The sequence below is a fragment of the Daktulosphaira vitifoliae genome, unplaced genomic scaffold (genome assembly GCF_025091365.1).
Source record: "Daktulosphaira vitifoliae isolate Bord-2020 unplaced genomic scaffold, ASM2509136v1 Scaffold_4, whole genome shotgun sequence".
NCBI lineage: Eukaryota > Metazoa > Arthropoda > Insecta > Hemiptera > Phylloxeridae > Daktulosphaira > Daktulosphaira vitifoliae.
In genome coordinates, this window is record NW_026099575.1 from 2,419,187 (window position 1) to 2,439,146 (window position 19,960).

Consider the following 19,960-nt stretch of genomic DNA (forward strand, 5'->3'; position numbering starts at 1 on the left):
TTTATTTATACACTTTGACAGTGTTTTGTTTTACATTTATATTCTATTTTTAAAATGATAATAGTCTCGAGCCATATTTGTGTGTTTATAACTTCAGATATATGTTTATATGTGGTATGACTGTAGAGATTAAACAAACTGATAAGAATTATTCAAAATTTGTGTTTTATGACAAACGTACCTATATTCGATACCCACTAATTACTTTTTATTTTATTCTTTAGTCTATACTCTTTAACTATTTTATAAATACGTATATGCACTAATAAGAAAACTAACAGTGGGTATACGCCGTATACCCGCGTATCACTCATGATTTTATAAGTATACGCAATAACAGAAAAACAAAGAAGTGGGTATACGCTGTATACCCTCGTATACGCTCCATGACACCTCTGATTAGGATGAAATTGTTTATCCCTTACAAGATATAAAGGATAAACATAAAAAATTCTCAATTTTGTTTTTATTTTTTGATTAATGAAGTCTTTTTTCCTCTCGACTTTATCTTAATTATTTGATGGTAGAAAGAACACTCGTATTCTACAAGCTCTACTTAACATGATCTCCCACATCATCTATAAATCCAACCCAACACATCTGAAGTCCTTAACATCTTTAATTATATCTGAACACCTCTGTTATTATAGCTTCCGATTTCTCTCTTCTCATAATATGACCAAACCACTTAAGCCTATGTTGTCTCATCTTATACACAATCGACACTACTCCTATGCTTTTTATTACATATTGTTCCTTATTCTAATTTCTCCCGTCACTCCACTAATCCATCTTAGCATTTTCATCTCTGCTACACTAATTGTCTACTCTACTTTCTTATCAACCACACAACACTTTGACCTATAGAAAATATAACTACAATCTTATATAGCTTTTCTTTGAGCTTCATTAGATTTTTCCTATCGCGCATAACACACCAGATACTGTTAAATTATTAATAAATTGAAAAATATATAAGATTAAAAAGAGTTATCTTATGGCACAAAACACCAAACACTTCTCATCACTTGATNTGTCTTCAACAAAAGTACAAATTGTACTTTTGTTGAAGACATAGTCCATTAAAATTTAGAATAAGAAAATGTATTTTGTTGAATTACAAATTAATAGATTTAGTTAGTGAGGAGGAAGTGTAGAAGGTTGCGAGATCGATGAAACAGAAAAAAGTAGTAGGATCTGTTAAGATGTAGAAGAACCGTTGTTATAAGAAATTTAGGAAAGTAACGCTAAGGTAAAGTAGCAAACGAAGTGGAAAACACTTAAGAGATAGCCCCTCTATAAAGGGAAATTGTCCGATTAAAAAAAAAAAAGTGTGTCGAATGAAAAAAGTATATAAATATTATTTGACATACAAAAATTATATTGATCTATCCAGCGGCGGAAGTGTTGTCTTAATTTATAATTATATTTACAAGCATTATTAAAAATATCGATGACGTGACACCATGATATAGTGTTATTATAAAAAATAGGAATTAAGTTAACCAAATGCGTGAGATCTGGAATACAGGTCTTGAAGGAAAAGGATTAAAGATAATAAAAGTAAAATTAAATATATAGAGTTAGACGTTAGATGCTTAGCGAAAGAGAACACGAGGGTGATGAAATGAGCAGAGTAATGACAATAAACTAGGACATGATAGGTGTGGTGGAATATTTTAAATATTTAGGATAATTTATATTAAACGGCGTTATACACGTGGATGCGAGACATAAGATTAAGTGCAGGTGGATCAAGTGATGAGAAGTGTTTGGTGTTTTGTGCCATAAGATAACTCTTTTTAATCTTATATATTTTTCAATTTATTAATAATTTAACAGTATCTGGTGTGTTATGCGCGATAGGAAAAATCTAATGAAGCTCAAAGAAAAGCTATATAAGATTGTAGTTATATTTTCTATAGGTCAAAGTGTTGTGTGGTTGATAAGAAAGTAGAGTAGACAATTAGTGTAGCAGAGATGAAAATGCTAAGATGGATTAGTGGAGTGACGGGAGAAATTAGAATAAGGAACAATATGTAATAAAAAGCATAGGAGTAGTGTCGATTGTGTATAAGATGAGACAACATAGGCTTAAGTGGTTTGGTCATATTATGAGAAGAGAGAAATCGGAAGCTATAATAACAGAGGTGTTCAGATATAATTAAAGATGTTAAGGACTTCAGATGTGTTGGGTTGGATTTATAGATGATGTGGGAGATCATGTTAAGTAGAGCTTGTAGAATACGAGTGTTCTTTCTATATGATTATTTGTATTGTTTTTTAAAATATAAAATTTTATCATAATCCAGTAAAAATTTTGTAAACCCATTGATTATTACTTTTTTTATGTGAATCTAGAAATATTAAAACGACAAAATCTATTGTTGTTTTTCTGTTTATTTTTCGTATATTTTAATACTAAAATTTTTTTTTGATTATTAGTGATATAAGCTCTTTTAATATACTACCATCGATATGTAATCAATGCCAAGACCAAAACAGAGATATTTGATATTGAAAGTTATAATTTTAACAAAAAATTTTTTTTAAAATCTCACTATATCAAATTATTTCAACGACTTATAACATTTTTAATTGAGTCAGTTGTAACAGTAAGCATGTTGTCATTAATTAATGGAAAAAAATATCTTGAGTTAGCTACTACTCAACATCTAAAAATAGAAATAACTGCTGCTTAAAATATGGCAATATGTTTTTGAACACCTGTTATTTAAGATTTATAAATTAAATTATTAAAAGGTAGTAATGACTAATAACGATAACTTATAAATAATAGTGATTACTTATTCTGTATAAAAAATTTTTTTTTAATGTCAATAAACTTCAAATATTTTTACTTGATAACTAAAAAGATTTTTTTTCATTATTCTATGAGTGAATTCGTCTAAGAATATGGTCAACATTTCAACAATTATTATTTAACCTACTTTCAGACTATTAAGATTACTAAACTACTAAAATTATGAGTTAAAACTATAAAATTATTTAATTAATTTACAAAAAACACATATTTTGGTTAAAAGTTTGTGGTTTTAAAACACATTTTAAATAGTTTTTCATAGTACATTTACAATAGTAAGTGTATCAAAATAAATATAAGACAGGAGATAAGTTTACATTCAAAATAGTCAATTATAATCAAATATTTTTATTTGTTACATTTTTTTTTAATTCTCTATAGGTTTGTACAGCAAAATCTCTTTCTTTTTCTATTACACGTCTATCAGACAGTGTTAATTGTTTTCTTTTACCAGTAAATGCTTTACGTTTGATAGTTTTTTCATTTGGTTTTTTAAGTATTACATTACTTATTTTTTTCATTTTATTTATATTTCCTGGATCTGTCAGCATAGATTTCAAGAACAAATCATCTTTACGCCCAGGCTGTAAATTAAAATAGAAATTAAAATTTGATTTCATTAAAAAAAATATTTTATAAAAATTACTATTTAGAATATAGTTTAAATATTAGAAGTTTTATAGAACTATTTTTTTGATTATATATGAGATATAGTCTATAAAGAGTAGTTCAAACTAAAATATTATAATTATATGCTTTACCCGATTTTCAAAATCATTAATAGCAGCTTTTCTTGGTTTTACTGTTAGACTCGGTGGACAATGTACTGTTTCTCCAAATTTAAAACAGTCTTTTAAATATTCCTTGTCATATTCAACTTTATCTTGAAATTCTTCTTCTAGCTTTTGTTTCTTTTTTTGTTGTTTTTTTTGCCTTTTTAGTTTTGTTTTTAGTTGTCGTTTACGCTTAAATTCTAATAATTTTTCTTTTGTAGATAGTACAGTAGCAGGTCTATTTTCTTCATCATTCTTGCTAACAGAGTTTATAATTTCTAATGATTGATCTTCAATGTTAAATGCACATTTAGGTGACCGTTTTGGTAATCTACTACCTCCAATGTTAATATCATGTAAACTCTTTTGTTTTAATAAAACTTTTGCATTTGTTTTTGCTAATTGTTTTAATTGTATAAATTCTTTCAAACTACGTGGTACATCTTGATACTTTGGATCTTTAGGAGGTTTATTAATTTTGCCTTTTAATCTAAAACAATATCAAACATAAGAAGTAATTGCAATATAAAATGGTAACATAAAATAATGTATTTTAATAATAAAATTAAACTAATTCAATCATTTTTATTTTAGAAAATAAACATTTTGTTAGATTTTTATATTGTTTAATAATGCCAATCTAAAAAAACTCTGTATTCATGTGAATTGATACACTATTAAAGATAAATGTTTCTAAAGCAAAACTAGCAACTTCTCAGATTAATATCAAGCAGTTATGTTTACCAATTAACCTAATCTAATATATATTTGAATAACCATTTAAATAACTTACTCTTCATTACGTTTTGCAATTTGTTCAAAAACATCTTTCACACGCTTTTGTTTTTTACTTTTAAATTTGCGTGCCATAATTTAAATAATTATTGTTTATAAAATGTAATACCAATCAACTCCAATTTTTGCTGTCAAATAAATTCAATTATAGGAAAAATAAATTATTCGAAAAAAAAATTCTGTTCTAAATGAAAGATTGAGAATTAAATTGTTCAAATAAAAATCAATTTCTCTTAACTACATTAATAACAAACTCTCAAATAAATACTACGCACATGTTAGTATTTTTCTTATCTTTTATCAATAATTTATAAAAGACAAATCACTGTTATCACAATGTTTTGTAAGAATAACAAATACATGTATACAACCTGCCTACACGAAAAACAACTAAAGGGTCTATGCCAATTTGTGACATTTGGGATATTTTGAGAAAATTTAATAACACATTTACTATGTCAATAAATAAGGTTACAAGACATTTTAAAATATACAATAGATACTCAGGTAGAGTATACATACGTTAGAACGAGTTCATTCACCCTCACAAGATACTCACTTAATGTATTTAAATAGTTTTAACTAAATAAGTTCTTGTCCTAAAATTATTATAAACTATACCACGATGTAGTTTGGAAAATATTAAGTGATATCTGACGGTGAATTATATCAATTTCATAAAACCCTCTTCAATGCGAATCTGCTAAATTTCAGAATAATTTGTGTATTTGTAACTTAATAATTTGCCAACTTGTCCTTTAACTTAATATAGAACTTCTTTAATTAAAAAAAAAAATATGTACCAAAGACAACAAATGAGCAGCGACATAGCCAGGTGATATTAAGGGAGCTTGGCAACTCCATTGACAGCAACATTTATCTAAAAAATATATAAATTTATCTGAATTAAATCGTTTATATAATATATAATTAACTATATAGACTATAGGTAAACTATTCATAAATAAAACAAATTTTGATGAGCGTGAATGTGTTTATTTGACAATAAAATTAATTTGAGTATGAACAAATTTCTTTTTTTACAAAATAATTGAAATTATTTACTCTCGTTCAGTCGCATAAATTAAATAAAAACCTAAAACAGCTTTTTTTAAAAATATTATAATTAGTAATATTTTTTACTTCTTTAAAAAAAACTATATTTATTACTATACTAGAAAGGAATTTCTCATTTTATTTTAAAAGTTTATTGATTTATTATAGTAGGTATTAGTCTAAAAATAAATAATTTTTTGGTTAGAAACCCAAATGAATAACTAATTTACTGTTAAAATACTAAACTATTACAATAATATTGAATAGCTAATTTCAAAAGAATAATTGATTATCGTTATATTAGTGTGGACTTCATTTGTAAAAAAAAAAAATTAGTTAGATAAATAATAAAAACAATTACAGTGAATAGTAATATTATCAATGATAACATTAGAATATTAGATGATATATAATTATCTAATATTTTCATACTTTGTACTTCCATATTGAGTAATTTTAAATTTCAGTATTTTAAACTGATTTTCCTAATGTTATATTATTTTTTTAAATAGCTATTTGAGATATTTGCAATATACAAATGGGTATTTGTATATTGCATGTAAATTGTTATAGAGTAATATTAATTTAAATTTCATAGTTTTAATTGCAGAGTACCCACTTGTTAAATGAAAAATTTTACAGACACATTTTCCTTCCATGGCCTTAACCAAGATCATTTAGTAAAACTGGGTATATTGAATATCATTTCCATGTAATTTAATTTATACACTAAATCTAAGTAGCGGGAGGCTGATGACTAATATTAAATTATCAAGAGTGTTTATTATAGCCACAATTGGGTACTGTTTTACAGACAGTCGTTGTTTTCCATTCGCGTAATATACATATAATTACTCTTAATTAGTTGAAGTGATTCTGTATAATACTGTAGATAGTAAATAGTACTGTTCTAACGTAGAGCATCGGAAATCTATTTGAACTCAAGTAGTATATAAAAATTTCCAATTAGCTTGGTATACTTAAATAATTATATATATATACGTAATGAATAAAACTATTGTAATTTAAATTAAATTTAATACATTAATAAAAGAAAAAACGTTGCGTTATAATGGTTTTCTAATTAATAAAATCATCCATTTTATCTTGTTTCATAAGCCACGTCAGTAACATTATTAGTGTATTAAATTAAAGGTGATTATTTTATCATAAACCACTGAACTAATCGTAAAATAAATGAAATAATGAAGAAAAAATATTAGGTTTTTTTCGTTTTCAAATTTGATCCAATTTTCATTTCGTTGAAATTTTTTAGAAATAATTATTGACATCTTAAACTGCATTTTAAGCTTTTTTTTTATTATTTATCCATTATTAAGAAAAAAATAAATCAAAATAAAAATTACTATTTTTTTTTTAAATTTTAAAATATTTTTGATATTTTTTTTACAATAAATTTTGATGTATCGATAACAATTTTAGGGCAAATACTCATTGAGTTACAAGCATTGTAATATATATAGTGGTATATAGATCATGTGGGGGGTATGTGTTATAAATAAAATCACTAAGAGCGGTACTTCACTTCACTAGATAACTATTCTATGTATTAAAATCCGTGTAAATCAATGAGTACTTGTCCTAAAACGCTATTGATTTGTTAACATTTTTTTAAGAAAAGAGCTAAAAATGGCTATTTTATAATTTTAAAACATTTTTAATATTAAAAAATGAAAATATTTAATTATTTTTTATTTAAGATAAATATTAAAATAAAGAATCCAGCATAGTTGGTTCGCGGCACAGAGGAAAAAACTATAGAAGATATTTTTTAAATTGATAGTGATTAAAATCACTATCATAAAAGACGCTTCGATGCAAATCGGAAGATAATGCTAAATTTTTAAAAGGAGTTGTTAAATTATTCCAAAAATAACATCATCTTCTATTTCCTTGATTATATCCTGATTACAATATTTATTATTAATATGTATACTAAAAAAATACTTATTACAGCAATTAAAGTTAGTATGAAATTAATATTCAATAATTTAACATCATAATTGTTACGGATAAAATAGAAAAAGTTATATAGTAGTTGCCTTTGTGACAAATTATCAGCAAAAATTCTCCCCGAAAATATTTAAAATTATAAAATAAATAAATTATAAATAAGTTATAAGAGTTAAAAAAAACCCCAGAACAGGGGTGTCGCGGCACAATGGTGACGTAGCATAGTTGGATCAAGTATAATGATATCTGACAGTGATTAAAATCACTATCAAAAAAAATTGTTAAAATTAAAGTTGTAAAAACGTTAGTTGTTCTTTTATGGTAAATTATATCGTCACGATTATTACTTTTAATATGTTTTAAGATATCTGATGCTGTTAAAGAATACAATTGCGAAGAATTTCATTGGAATGAAATAGATGATTTTTTTATCATAAAATATAAGATTGTGGAACGTTTATTTTTGATAAGTTTCGAATGCATTTCTGAAGTAAATATAATTTAAATAATAATAATTTAAAGGCTAAAAAAATATTTTATTTTATTATTTTTTTAGAATTCCCTTTCTTATCTTTCTTTGCGTGAGCTTAAATTTGTTTACATATATTTTACATTTTGGTTCTATTTTATACACCCAATTTTTTCTTATATATATTTTTCGTTAAAATTTTTCTCTTTTTGTTTATGGATTAACAAATTATTGAAAGTTCCTATAGTTAAACGTAAGTTTGTATTATTATTATCAGCGTCAGTTGTGTCGACTTTTTAGTATAAGTATTTGTCTGAATCATAAACCATTTTTGATCCTTTAATAGCCCTTATAATTAAAAAAACCCAACACAGGGGGGTCGCGGCACAGTGGTGACGTTGTGACCGCCACATCAATGTGTGATTGACCGCTGGTAAAAATAATTGAACGAGTTCCACGCGACTCATTATTACTCATTCGCAATTAAACGCTCGCTCGAGTATCGTTGATACCAAACTGAACGGTATATTATCGTTTCGTTTTTTTTTTTTATTTTGTGTTCTTTTGAACTACCGCAAAAGGGTGTATATACACTCATCATTTCGCAAACCAGTTCTTTACATATAAAGTGATACTCAAAACACACTAACTTTTGGTTAAGATTAATCGTTGTTTTCCTGTCACTCTGTTCCTGTTATTAGCAAGACATACAATTTTGCCGCAAACCAGGTCACAGCCATCTGTGGATGTACAGGTCGCTTTTATTGTATTATTTTACATTACTATTAAATAATCTATTAATGTACCTATGTATATATTTCTAGTATAGTTAAGTTTTACTAACATAAATTTTAGTGATATGTTATGTTTGTATAATATTCTTATATAGAAATATCAATATATGAATACTCTCAACATCGTTTAATAATCTTCCATATTCTATTGTCTACTTCTGACACTTGTAGTGTTATCCTTTTAAATTTTAGTTAAAGGAACACTCAAACAGTTGGATCAAGTATAATGATATCTGACAGTGATTAAAATCACAATAAAAAAAAAAAACGCTTCGATGCAAATCTTTAGATAGTGTTTAATTTTAAAAAAAATTGTGTATTATTCCAAAAGCTACATGATCTGCTAGTTCCTTATTAATATCCTGATTAAGATAAAGTATGTTGAATGAAAAAGGGATTATTAAAAAATATTATTTCTCATAAAAAAATTGTGTTGATCCATACACTTTTCAATAAGCTATAGCATTATATGAAATGTAAAAAATAAAATCGAGAATTTTCACACAAAAATAGCATTCGGTAGTCATTTTCACCACGAAGACCAGTCCAGAGGTCAAATTTTTTTTTCCATAATAAAGTACATTATATTTGCTTTAATTTAAGATAACTAAAATATGCTTTTAATAAAATTCTAAAATAATATTTGCTGGATCAATAGTTATTAGATTTGTTAAAAAATCATAAGCCACTCTGGATATATATATATATAAATATTGTAATATCACATTTTTAGGCCATTAAAATTATCCCAATGCGACTGGACTAGAAAGATATAAACATAGGTATAGAATTATCTATGTGACTTAACCCCTCAGTTTACGATTTAGTTCACTCAAATATCTAGCAAAATTATTTACATTATATATAAAAATTATTTTTTTATAAAAAACAATTAAAAATAGCTCACTAAAAAATTTGAACACCCTACGCCTATGGGCATATGTAATGTTTTTTAATGCTAATATTCGGAAAATCTTTGTAAGTCAATAAAAGGTCAATAGTAAAATAAAAATTAAAAAATTTTATTTGAAAAAGTTATTGAATTTTTATGTTAGTAAATTTGATATTAAAAAACACACTACTAGAGACGTCTTCAAGATCAATTTTTTTGTGAAGGAGGGGTTGTAATATTTATTATATTATACATATTCTATATATTAGTTTACTATAATATTTTTGGGGGAATATCCGCCCTATATATGAGTTAGATCCCTACAAATAACCATTTGATTAACACAGGACCAGATAGAAAAATTATAAATTCAGTATAACGTTACGTATAATTCATTATAGTGTTAAATTACTATGGTAACTTTTGAAATAGAATCAAATCATAAAAGAAGATTAGCCGTTAATAGGTAAGAGGGTAAGAGTAGGAGTGCACCAAAGTTGTGCTTTAGACTCTTACTTATTTTCAATAGTGTTGCATGAAATTACTAAAGAAATACAAAGAGGGGTACCATGTACATGTGGTTCGCTGACAATATAGTTAATAGAAGAAAATAGGGAGGAAATTAATCAAAGGCTAGAGGTGTGGAAATTAACACTCGAAGAAAAGGGTTTGACATTAAGTAAGAGTAAGACAAAGTATATAGAGTACGAGTTTGACGAAGAGAAAACGAAGCAGATGAAATGAGAAGTTCAGTGAGAATAAGCGAGGGCTTGTTAGAAGATGTAGAAAGTTTTAAATATTTAGGATCAGTTATGCAGAAGAACGGTGGTATTGACGAGGGTATAAGACAAAGGATTTAGGGCGAGTGGGTGAAGTTGAGAGAAGCGTTTAGTGTGTTATGTGATGAGAGAATTCCAATGAAGCTGAAAAGTAAGTTCTAGAAGACTATAGTGAGATCAGCTATGATGTATGATTCAGAGTGTTGGGCGGTTGAAAATAAAGTAGAGCAAAGAATGAGTATAGGAGAGATAACAATGCTTAGATGGATGAGTGGAGTGACTAGAGAAGGTAGAATAAGAAACGAATTATTTTATTGTTTTTATAATTTCTCCTTATAAATTACAATATCAAATTATTAAATATCAATTTGTTACTAAATTTAATTACTATAGTTATTATTTATTTATATATCATAATTTTAAATCAAAGTACTACTAATCAGGATATAATTAAGGAAATAGAAGTTGATGGTGCTTTTGTAATAATCCACTAATTTCTTAGAATTAAACACAGATTTGCATCGAAGCGTTTCTTATGATAGTGATTTTAATGAATGTCAGATATCATCTAACTTGTCTAGCTGTGCCGTGACCCCACTGTACTGGATTTTTTTTTAATTTTTATAGTTTTACAGCTTTTATGTATAGTTCAGAGTGTTGTGTGGTTGACAAGAAAGTTGAGCTGAAAATTAGTGTAGCAGAGATGAGAATGCTTAGATGGATGAGTGGAGTAACTAAAAAAGATAGGATAAGGAACGAACATATAAGAGGGAGTATTGGTATAGCGTCAGTCATGGATAAGACGAGAAAAAATAAACATAGATAGTTTGGTCATGTTATGAGGAGAGAGGAATCGCAAGCTGTAAGAAAATAGTTATAGATAAAATGTTGAGGGTTGAAAAGGTAGATGAAGACTAAAAAAAAGATACAGGTATTGTATTAAATGAATTATGAAAACTGTTGATGTGATACGTTCACATCAATGTCATCGTGATGTGGAAGGTTGTGTAAAATGGAAGTTTAGGATAAGGGTAGTAATTGGGATTAAGGCGAAGAAAAAGGAGATGTTATTTATTAGACATATAATGGTTAGCATACGCACTAAAACAATAAGGATGTTATTAAATAAAATAGTTTTTTTATACGTAAAAAACATCATTTTTTTAGTCGATTGATACATTTTATCAGTTAGATAAAAAATGAGAATAATAACATTTTTACCTTGATAATAGTCCAAAAATAGGATTTAAATTTTTTTTAAAACAATATTTGCACTGTCATATGTTATAACATTTCAAATATTAAGTGAAATAATAAATACTATAAAAAACTGATGTAGTGGTTTTACTTAGTTAGTACTTAGCTATTAATTGAATGAAACTCATAGGTGTTTATACATTATATAGGCTACAATATTGCTACATATACTATTAGTTTTATTAATTTAATTTTAGTGATAAGTGATTTCCTTTGGTATTTAAAAATTAGATATTTGCATACATCAATATTCAATTTATGTATGTTATGGTTTTTTTAATAATTTTGATCTCGATAATAGTAAAAAGTAATATAACACATTGATTGTATTACTTCATGAATAATGTGAATTTTTTTTTGTAATTTAGATTAAGAGTAAATGGAGAACCCAAAATTTAAAAATGATGACGGCTGTAATGTAGGTACGTATAAAGGTTAATAAAGTAGTCCTTATAAAATATAAACTATTATAAAATAGAATTTTAAAGGAAATTATTGAGATAAAAGAATTTATAACAATAAATCAGGTTGTTAGGAATGATGAGAAAACAATTTTATCACTTAATAATCAGCTTGTAAGTTCTTTTTTTTTCATTAAACCAATTTCACAAAATACTAATCAAAACAATTAAATGTACTTAGTGTAATCATTCACTGATTACTTAATAGGATACTAATTTATCAATAATTATTATGTACAATGTATTGTTAAACACAATAATAATTAGTATTAAGGTTATATGTCATAAAATTAGAATTATTTTATTGCTGCTTATTTGAATTTATTCATAGACTCGATATAACTATTGAAGTAATGTTAATAAGATAGATAGTAATAGAAGTTCGATTTATTTCGAATAGAAATACTAAATTATTATTAAAATAATATTAAGTGCATAAATCCAACAAATTTAATTTTCATATAAAAAAATTATTTGGTTAACTAAACTATAATAATATGTCATTCACTTTTTTTTATCTCTCTAAGGTTAAAAAACTTCAATTTAATTTTATTAAATGGGAACCCATAATATTATTTAAATAATATGATAGCAAAAAAATTACAATTTATTCTTAAAATATATTTATGCTATCAGCCCTAAGTCAATTACAGAAAGTTAATGTCAGTTAACTTCAAATTCATTTAAATGATTTTGTACTAATTCCATTTTCTAATGCCTCTGTTTATTTATCTAACAGACATTTTTAAGTATAATGTTATTTGTTTATTAATATTAAAAATTATAATAATAATTATAATTTATAACTATTGAAAGACGTATCTTTCTAATCAACGCAATTGTACATCCTCAATCGACCGATGTATAGGGATTTATATAATTTTTATTGTTAACTACCGTAATTTATAGGCTATCAAAACAAATTATTCCTGTCTCTGGTCTAATGAACGCCTAATTAATGACGCATTTTCACTTTTTATCTTTAAACTATTTTAAAATACAAACGTTGATTGGATAAAAAAAAATATATAAATAAAATTGAAAAAAAAAAATTTTCTGTTATATTATTAAAATAAAAAAAATGTATGTATGTAAATAGTGTTTAGTTTTAAAAACTCATCTCACTGAGGTCGCGGCACAGTGGGGACGTGGCATAGTTGAGTCAAGTATAATAATATCTAACAGTGATTAAAATCACTATAAAAAAAAACGCTTCGATGCAAATCTGTAGATAGTATTTAATTTTAAAAAATTGGTAAATTATTCCAAAAGCTACATGATCTCCTATTTCCTTTTTATATCCTCAAGTTTTATGATTTATAAGTATAATATATATATATATATATTATAGCAATTAAATATAGTATGAAATTGATATTTAATAATTTAAATATTGTATAATTAATATTGTAATTTTTACGATGAAATTATGAAAAATTATAAAGTAGTTATTACATTTATGACAAACAAATATAAAAGTGGAAGATCTTGATGCAATACTTAAAAATTTGTTATTTATAAATAAATTTACTGGTCTACAAGGAATTTTCATCCGAAACCAAAATATACTTTTCTAAACCCATTTTTACACCAATTTCAAATCTGCAATTAGAGTTTTACATATTACCTAAATAATAACAAAATTCTTTTAATTGATATAACAAATATTTATGTTTGATTATTAAGTTATTTATGAATAATCAATAAATATATTTTAATTAAAAATTAAGTGAAAAAGTTTTACTTTCTATACGCATTTTTAAGTTTTGAATCACTTCTATGAAGGGAAATGGTCCGATTTAAAAAAAAAGTATGTCGAATTGTAGAAGTATATAAATAGTATTTATCATAAAAAATTGTAATGATCCATACATTTTTCAAAAAATTATAGAATTATAAAATTAAAATTATAAAAAGAATTTTGTTATAAAAATCGTATATTTAATGATCAATACATTTTTCAAATAATTCTATAATTAATAGTATTAATTATAGAATAAATAATCAAATCGGTTCAGTAAGAGCTGAGAAAAAATGGTAACAGACACAAAAAAAAACACATCATAGTAAAATTAATGCCTTCTCTGCTTCGCGTCGAAGCTAATAAAGGTTTTTATTTAAGAAAATGAAAACTAAGGGTTTGAAGAAATGAAAAATAATTGTTTAACTTTATAATAGTTATAATGTTATAAAGTTAAATAATTATAATTTTAAGTTTATCTGAATAATCTTTCTCAATACGGAAATTCAAATTTTTCAATAGATACCAAGAATAAAATTGTCTTGTGCATAATGAATTACCTCGTATACAAATTAAGTATATATATTCTTTTTTTTATTAAATTAATTAGAGATAAATGATCAAGATAGAGAATACCACGTTGGTTATTATAGTGTAAATCTTATTTACAAATGTCCACACACGTTTTTGGATTGCATTTCAAAGAAACTATACATTCTGCATTGGCTACCCGAGTATTCCATGGGTAATTTTTTTGGTGATTTACTAGCTGGCCTGACAATTGGTTTAACTGTTATACCTCAGTCAATGGGATTAGCTGGTATTGCTGGAGTACCAGCTCAAGTAAGTTATTATACTGATCAGATTATATAAAATAATATAATTAATTTTTTATTTAATAAATTAAAATAATTTTTAGTTATTTTAAATTAATTTTATAATGTATAATAATATAAAATAACTAAAAATTATAAGAACTATAGTGTTAGATCAAAAAAGGATACAGTATGCTTTACAAATAATTTTTTCACGTTTATTTAGAAACTCGAATACCCTTTAAGGTTTTTTATTTTCCATTCTTCTTTCTTTTTTGTATATGTATTACAAATAAAATAAATTATGTAATACGAATAGCAAAATACTAATTTTTGAATTTAATTATTTTTAATAAACATTATCTCAGAAAATATATTATATATATTATTATATAATATATTATTTTCTTTTTAGTTAAAAAATTTTTAATAAACAAGAATCACTCACTGAGGTCATCCCTCATCTGATTTTAATTCTACTATATTATGAACTAGAACTTAAAATATTATATTAATTAATTATAATTTGTTATAAATATATTTTATTTATTTATTTTTATTCATAATCCAAACTATAACTTTTTTAATATCTAATAGCATAATTCATACAATTTAATATTTCAATTATCACCACCACACTAAATATTATTTATTTTAGTTCGGCCTTTACAGTTCATTCATCAGTCCAATAGTATACGCGTTTATGGGAACCAGTAAATCAGTTCCTATGGGTCCATCAGCTATTGTGGCTCTATTAACCTATAATACGATTCAAGATCAAGGTCCAACATATGCTACTTTTCTGTGCTTTATTACTGGAATCATTCAAATATTGATGCATTTCACTGGCATGGCGATGCTAATGAATTTCATATCTGTACCAGTCACTACAGGTTTCACAACAGCGGTTGGAATTCTCATAATTTGTTCACAAATTAAAGACTTAACGGGCATCAAAGTTCGTGGTGCCACACTAATACAAATGGTGCAATCATTGACTAAAGATATAAAAAATGTCAATGTTGAAAATTATACAGATACAGTTATAGGTGTATCATGTATTCTTACACTGCAAGTTTTAAAAGTAAAACAAAATACATTTTGTATTACAAAAAATGTATAATATTTAAGAGTAATAACAGATAAATACAAAATATAAATGGTTTAAAATAAAAGAAAAACTCTATAATTTCATACTTAGAATAAAAATTATTTTATAAGATAATTAAAAGAGTATCATTAATCTTCATGTGTATTGTATAATTTATTGAAAAAGACCATTTTTTCATTTTTATCGAGATAAATATATCGACTGGCTATTAAAAGATTTATAAGAAATAAATGAGCCATCATTTACTCCATTTATATGTACTATTTACAAAATCTAATCCAAATTTGCTTAGTTTTTTTATCATAGACAACGCTTTGCTTGTATTTGCGGTGTAGTGTTAACTAATTGACAAGGTAAAGCAGTTAACACTTTGGGACCCTTTAAGTGTCACTTCTTTCTAAATTTTATAAATATAAAAATATTTTATATATTTATATTTTATTTAACAGATGTTAAGCAATATACATGTTGGTATAAAGAATCAAGAACAAAAAATGTCAAAACACAATATTTTAATTAAAATACTATGGATGATAGGTGCTTTTCGAAATTTATTTGTAGTAATAGTATGTTGTTTTATTAGTTATTACTATATAAATTATTCAAATCATACTGTAAAAGCTTCTAGTTCACGTCCTATTTCATTTAAAATCATTGGTAAGTTAAAAATAAATGTTTATAAAAATGGTTAAAAGTAAAGTATAATTTTACTTTACTTTTTAACCATGGTTTTGTTTTATTAATTATAATTAATACATGTTCTATTAATAATTATTACAAGAACATGTATAATATTAAGGGGAATAATTCTAAAATGTATCATTGTCATTTTTAAAATATTAATATAGCTAATATTTAACCAAGTTTAATTATAATTAAATTTTTATAAATTTTATTGTAGTAATAAAAAAGGGTTTTAAGGATATTTTTTAAGAAAAAAAATATATCGAATTTATTAACTTCATCATAAACATTATATTTAACTATCATCATTAAGTAATTTTTTTTAAGGTTTAGTTTTAGAATTTATTTTTTCAAATATTTAATTGTAAGATTATACTTAGTTACTTTTTTTTAGGCAAGATACCTTCTGGCCTTCCTCAACTAAAATGGCCAGAATTTAATATCAATGTAGATAGAAAAGAAGAAGGATTTATTAAAATAGTCACAAATATGGGTTTTGGCATTATTGTTGTTCCACTAATCTCGATGTTAGAGAGCATATCACTTAGTAGAAAATTCGGTATATTTTAAGAAACTATTAACCCTTTCTACTAATTAACTAAAAATGTACTATATAACATACAAACGTTATATGTTTATAACGATTTAGGTAATTTAATAGTTATGAAGAATTACTTCAGTAAGAAGTATGAATTACTTCATTGCAAAAAATAATTTACTAGTTAATTTTTATAATAATTATTTTAAAATTTTTATATATATAATTATTTTTGAAAATGTTACAAATAATTTTAATTTTGTTAAAAGTAATTTAACCAATGACTGTATGTATTTAATGTAGATTATGTTAACCACATAATCACTTGTCCCTTTTTAACTGAGATGATATTTGTTTTACCACGATTTCTTTTTATGTCTTTCTATTAAATCACTAGACCGATTTTATTGGTTTATTTATCAAAATAACTAAATTTTAATCTCTTCAAACCAATAATTGTTCAAAAAATTAAAAAAAATATTTTAAAATACGCAATCGTAAAAAATTGCATTTTCAACAATTTTTTTTATTAAAAATACTGATCCAAAATAAATTTTAATAAAATATACAAGAGACAATAAATATTTCTTTATTCTGTATTTCATGAACAAACTTAGTATAAGAAAAGTTTGAAATAGATCATGTATCACTTTTGACGTATCGTTTTGTGTAACGATATGTTAAATTATTGTATTTAGTTTAAGACATTACCCTAAAACATTTCCCATGTTCCCCGTAAATGAGTGAAAATAAAAAAAAAATTACTATTTTTAAAATTGGTATATTTAGTCATTTAAAATTTACTTCTATGTGAAGCTGATAAGGTATTAATTTTACTATGAAGTATTTTTTTTTTAATCTGTTACCACTTTTTCTCAGCTCTCGGCGAACCGATTTCTTTCAGCGATATGTCAAAAGATCACAAATTGTACTTAGTACCCTCAAAAATTGAAAAAATTTCCCTCGTTTCCCGTAAATGAAGGAAATCTCCAAAAAAATTACAAATTTAAAAATCGCTAATTTTTGACATTTTTTTTTCTTAAAACTACCATAACTTTTTAAAAAATATAGATATATTAAGTATTAACCTATTATTTGATAGTTTTTATTTAATCTGGCCTTTTATTCCATATGACAACTTTTTCAACTTAACTTTTGAAAGTGTTCTGGGAATATTGACACTTACATATATGTCCTTAATTAAAGCTAATGTAATATATTTTATTAACAACTAAAAATTTCGGATTTTTTTTTCGTCTTCACGGTGAAAACGGCTACCGTATGCTATTTTTGTGTTAAAATTCTCGATTTTAATTTTACATTTTAGCTTCGATGCGAAGCTGAGAAGGTATTGGTTTTACTATGATGTGTTTTTTTTTGTGTGTCTGTTACTAATTTTTCTTAGCTCTCACCGAACGGATTTTATTCAACGATACGTCAAAAGATCACAAATTGTATCTAGTCGAAGACATTACCCTTCAAAATTGAAAAAATTTCCCTCGTTCCCCGTAAATGGGGGAAACCTCCAAAAAAATTACAAATTTAAAAATCGCTAATTTTCGAAATTTTTTCAATTTTTTTTACTAAAAACTGCCGTAACTTTTTCAAAAATGAACATATCAATATAATTTTTTTTTATATAGATGCTTGATGTCTTTACCTATTATTTGGTATATTTTTTTTGTAAATTTGACCTTTTTTCTGCCCACAGGGGGGGATTTAAAATGACAACTTTTTCACAAAAAATTAACTTTTTCAACTTAACTTTTGAAAATGTTCCGGAAGGTCTGACACTTTTATATATATCTTAAATTAAAGCTAATGTAATATACTTTAATTTGAAAAAAAAAAATTTGACCTCTGGACTTGTCTTCGTGGTGAAAGTTGACATCAAAGTTAATAAAAAATTACGATTTTTGTAAAATAATTTTTTTTTATATTTTTAACTTAATAATGCTCTAACTTTTTCAAAAATGAACATATCAATATAATTTTTTTTTATATAGATGCTTGATGTCTTTACTTATCATTTGGTATATTTTTTTTGTAAATCTGACACTTAATCTGCCCACAGGGGGGGATTTAAAATGACAACTTTTTCACAAAAAATTAACTTTTTCAACTTAACTTTTGAAAATGTTCCGGAAGGTCTGACACTTTTATATATATCTTAAATTAAAGCTAATGTAATATACTTTAATTTGAAAAAAAAAAATTTGACCTCTGGACTTGTCTTCGTGGTGAAAGTTGACATCAAAGTTAATAAAAAATTACGATTTTTGTAAAATAATTTTTTTTTATATTTTTAACTTAATAATGCTCTAACTTTTTCAAAAATGAACATATCAATATAATTCTTTTTTATATAGATGCTTGATGTCTTTACTTATCATTTGGTATATTTTTTTTGTAAATCTGACACTTAACCTGCCCACAGAAGGAGATTTAAAATGACAACTTTTTCACAAAAAATTTACTTTTTTAACTTAACTTTTGAAAATGTTCCGGAAGGTCTGACACTTTTATATATATCTTAAATTAAAGCTAATGTAATATACTTTAATTTGAAAAAAAAAAATTTGACCTCTGGACTTTTCTTCACGGCGAAAATGGCTACCGAATGCTATTTTCGTGTGAAAATTCTCGATTTTATTATTCATATTATATTTAACTTTATAATGCTATAACTTATTGAAAAGTTTATGGATCCACACAATTTTTTTATGAGAAATAATATTTTTTAATAAACCCTTTTTCATTCGACATACTTTATCTTAATCGAGATATTAAGGAACCAGCAGATCAAGTAGCTTTTGGAATAAAACACCAATTTTTTTAAAATTAAACACTATCTAAAGATTTGCATCGAAGCGTTTATTTTTGATAGTGATTTTAATCACTGTCAGATATCATTATACTTGATCCAACTATACCACGTCACAACTGTGCCGCGACCCCCCTGTGCTGGGTTTTTTTTAATTTTATATTTCTATAACT

The 19,960-nt window shown here is 24.9% G+C and overlaps 3 protein-coding genes and 1 long non-coding RNA gene across 15 annotated transcripts in view; 2 read left to right on the plus strand and 2 right to left on the minus strand.

Moving 5' to 3' along the window:
• The window catches only part of LOC126905363 (tuberin-like), a 32,752-nt gene extending 23,601 nt beyond the window's left edge, over window positions 1–9,151 (minus strand). Inside the window, exon 1 of the mRNA XM_050685001.1 lies at window positions 9,148–9,151. Coding sequence (XP_050540958.1) covers window positions 9,148–9,151 — 4 coding nt within the window. The remainder of the gene's footprint in view (window positions 1–9,147) is intronic.
• On the minus strand, window positions 3,089–4,664 carry LOC126905358 (coiled-coil domain-containing protein 137). The gene is made up of 3 exons (XM_050684996.1): window positions 4,391–4,664; window positions 3,586–4,087; window positions 3,089–3,408 (listed from the first exon to the last, which is right to left on the minus strand). Exons 1-3 carry the CDS (start codon window positions 4,465–4,467, stop codon window positions 3,163–3,165), a joined length of 825 nt encoding a protein of 274 aa, XP_050540953.1. The 5' UTR covers window positions 4,468–4,664; the 3' UTR covers window positions 3,089–3,162.
• LOC126905344 (sodium-independent sulfate anion transporter-like) overlaps window positions 6,252–19,960 on the plus strand; it is a 31,581-nt gene continuing 17,872 nt past the window's right edge. For 4 of the 12 annotated variants that reach the window (XM_050684961.1, XM_050684960.1, XM_050684953.1 and 1 more), the window contains exons 1-6: window positions 6,252–6,422; window positions 11,982–12,035; window positions 14,426–14,658; window positions 15,289–15,714; window positions 16,191–16,398; window positions 16,820–16,984. In XM_050684961.1, coding sequence (XP_050540918.1) covers window positions 11,993–12,035; window positions 14,426–14,658; window positions 15,289–15,714; window positions 16,191–16,398; window positions 16,820–16,984 — 1,075 coding nt within the window. In that variant the 5' untranslated portion in view covers window positions 6,252–6,422; window positions 11,982–11,992. Of the gene's footprint in view, window positions 6,423–6,457; window positions 6,604–7,786; window positions 7,913–8,552; window positions 8,646–11,821; window positions 11,921–11,981; window positions 12,036–14,425; window positions 14,659–15,288; window positions 15,715–16,190; window positions 16,399–16,819; window positions 16,985–19,960 lie in introns of those variants that run through there. The other 8 variants (XM_050684963.1, XM_050684962.1, XM_050684955.1 and 5 more) reach the window with 7 other exon arrangements.
• Window positions 19,028–19,939, plus strand: LOC126905380 (uncharacterized). Its single transcript, XR_007703989.1, has 2 exons — window positions 19,028–19,111; window positions 19,475–19,939. It is a non-coding gene; the product is annotated as an uncharacterized LOC126905380 (long non-coding RNA).

Coding starts and splice junctions, on each gene's coding strand:
- LOC126905358 (XM_050684996.1), bottom strand. CDS start 4,467: ATGGCACGCAAATTTAAAAGTAAAAAACAAAAGCGTGTGAAAGATGTT. Junction 4,088..4,390: donor ATTGCAAAACGTAATGAAGA/GTAAGTTATTTA, acceptor ATATTGTTTTAG/ATTAAAAGGCAAAATTAATA. Junction 3,409..3,585: donor TTAATGATTTTGAAAATCGG/GTAAAGCATATA, acceptor TTTAATTTACAG/CCTGGGCGTAAAGATGATTT.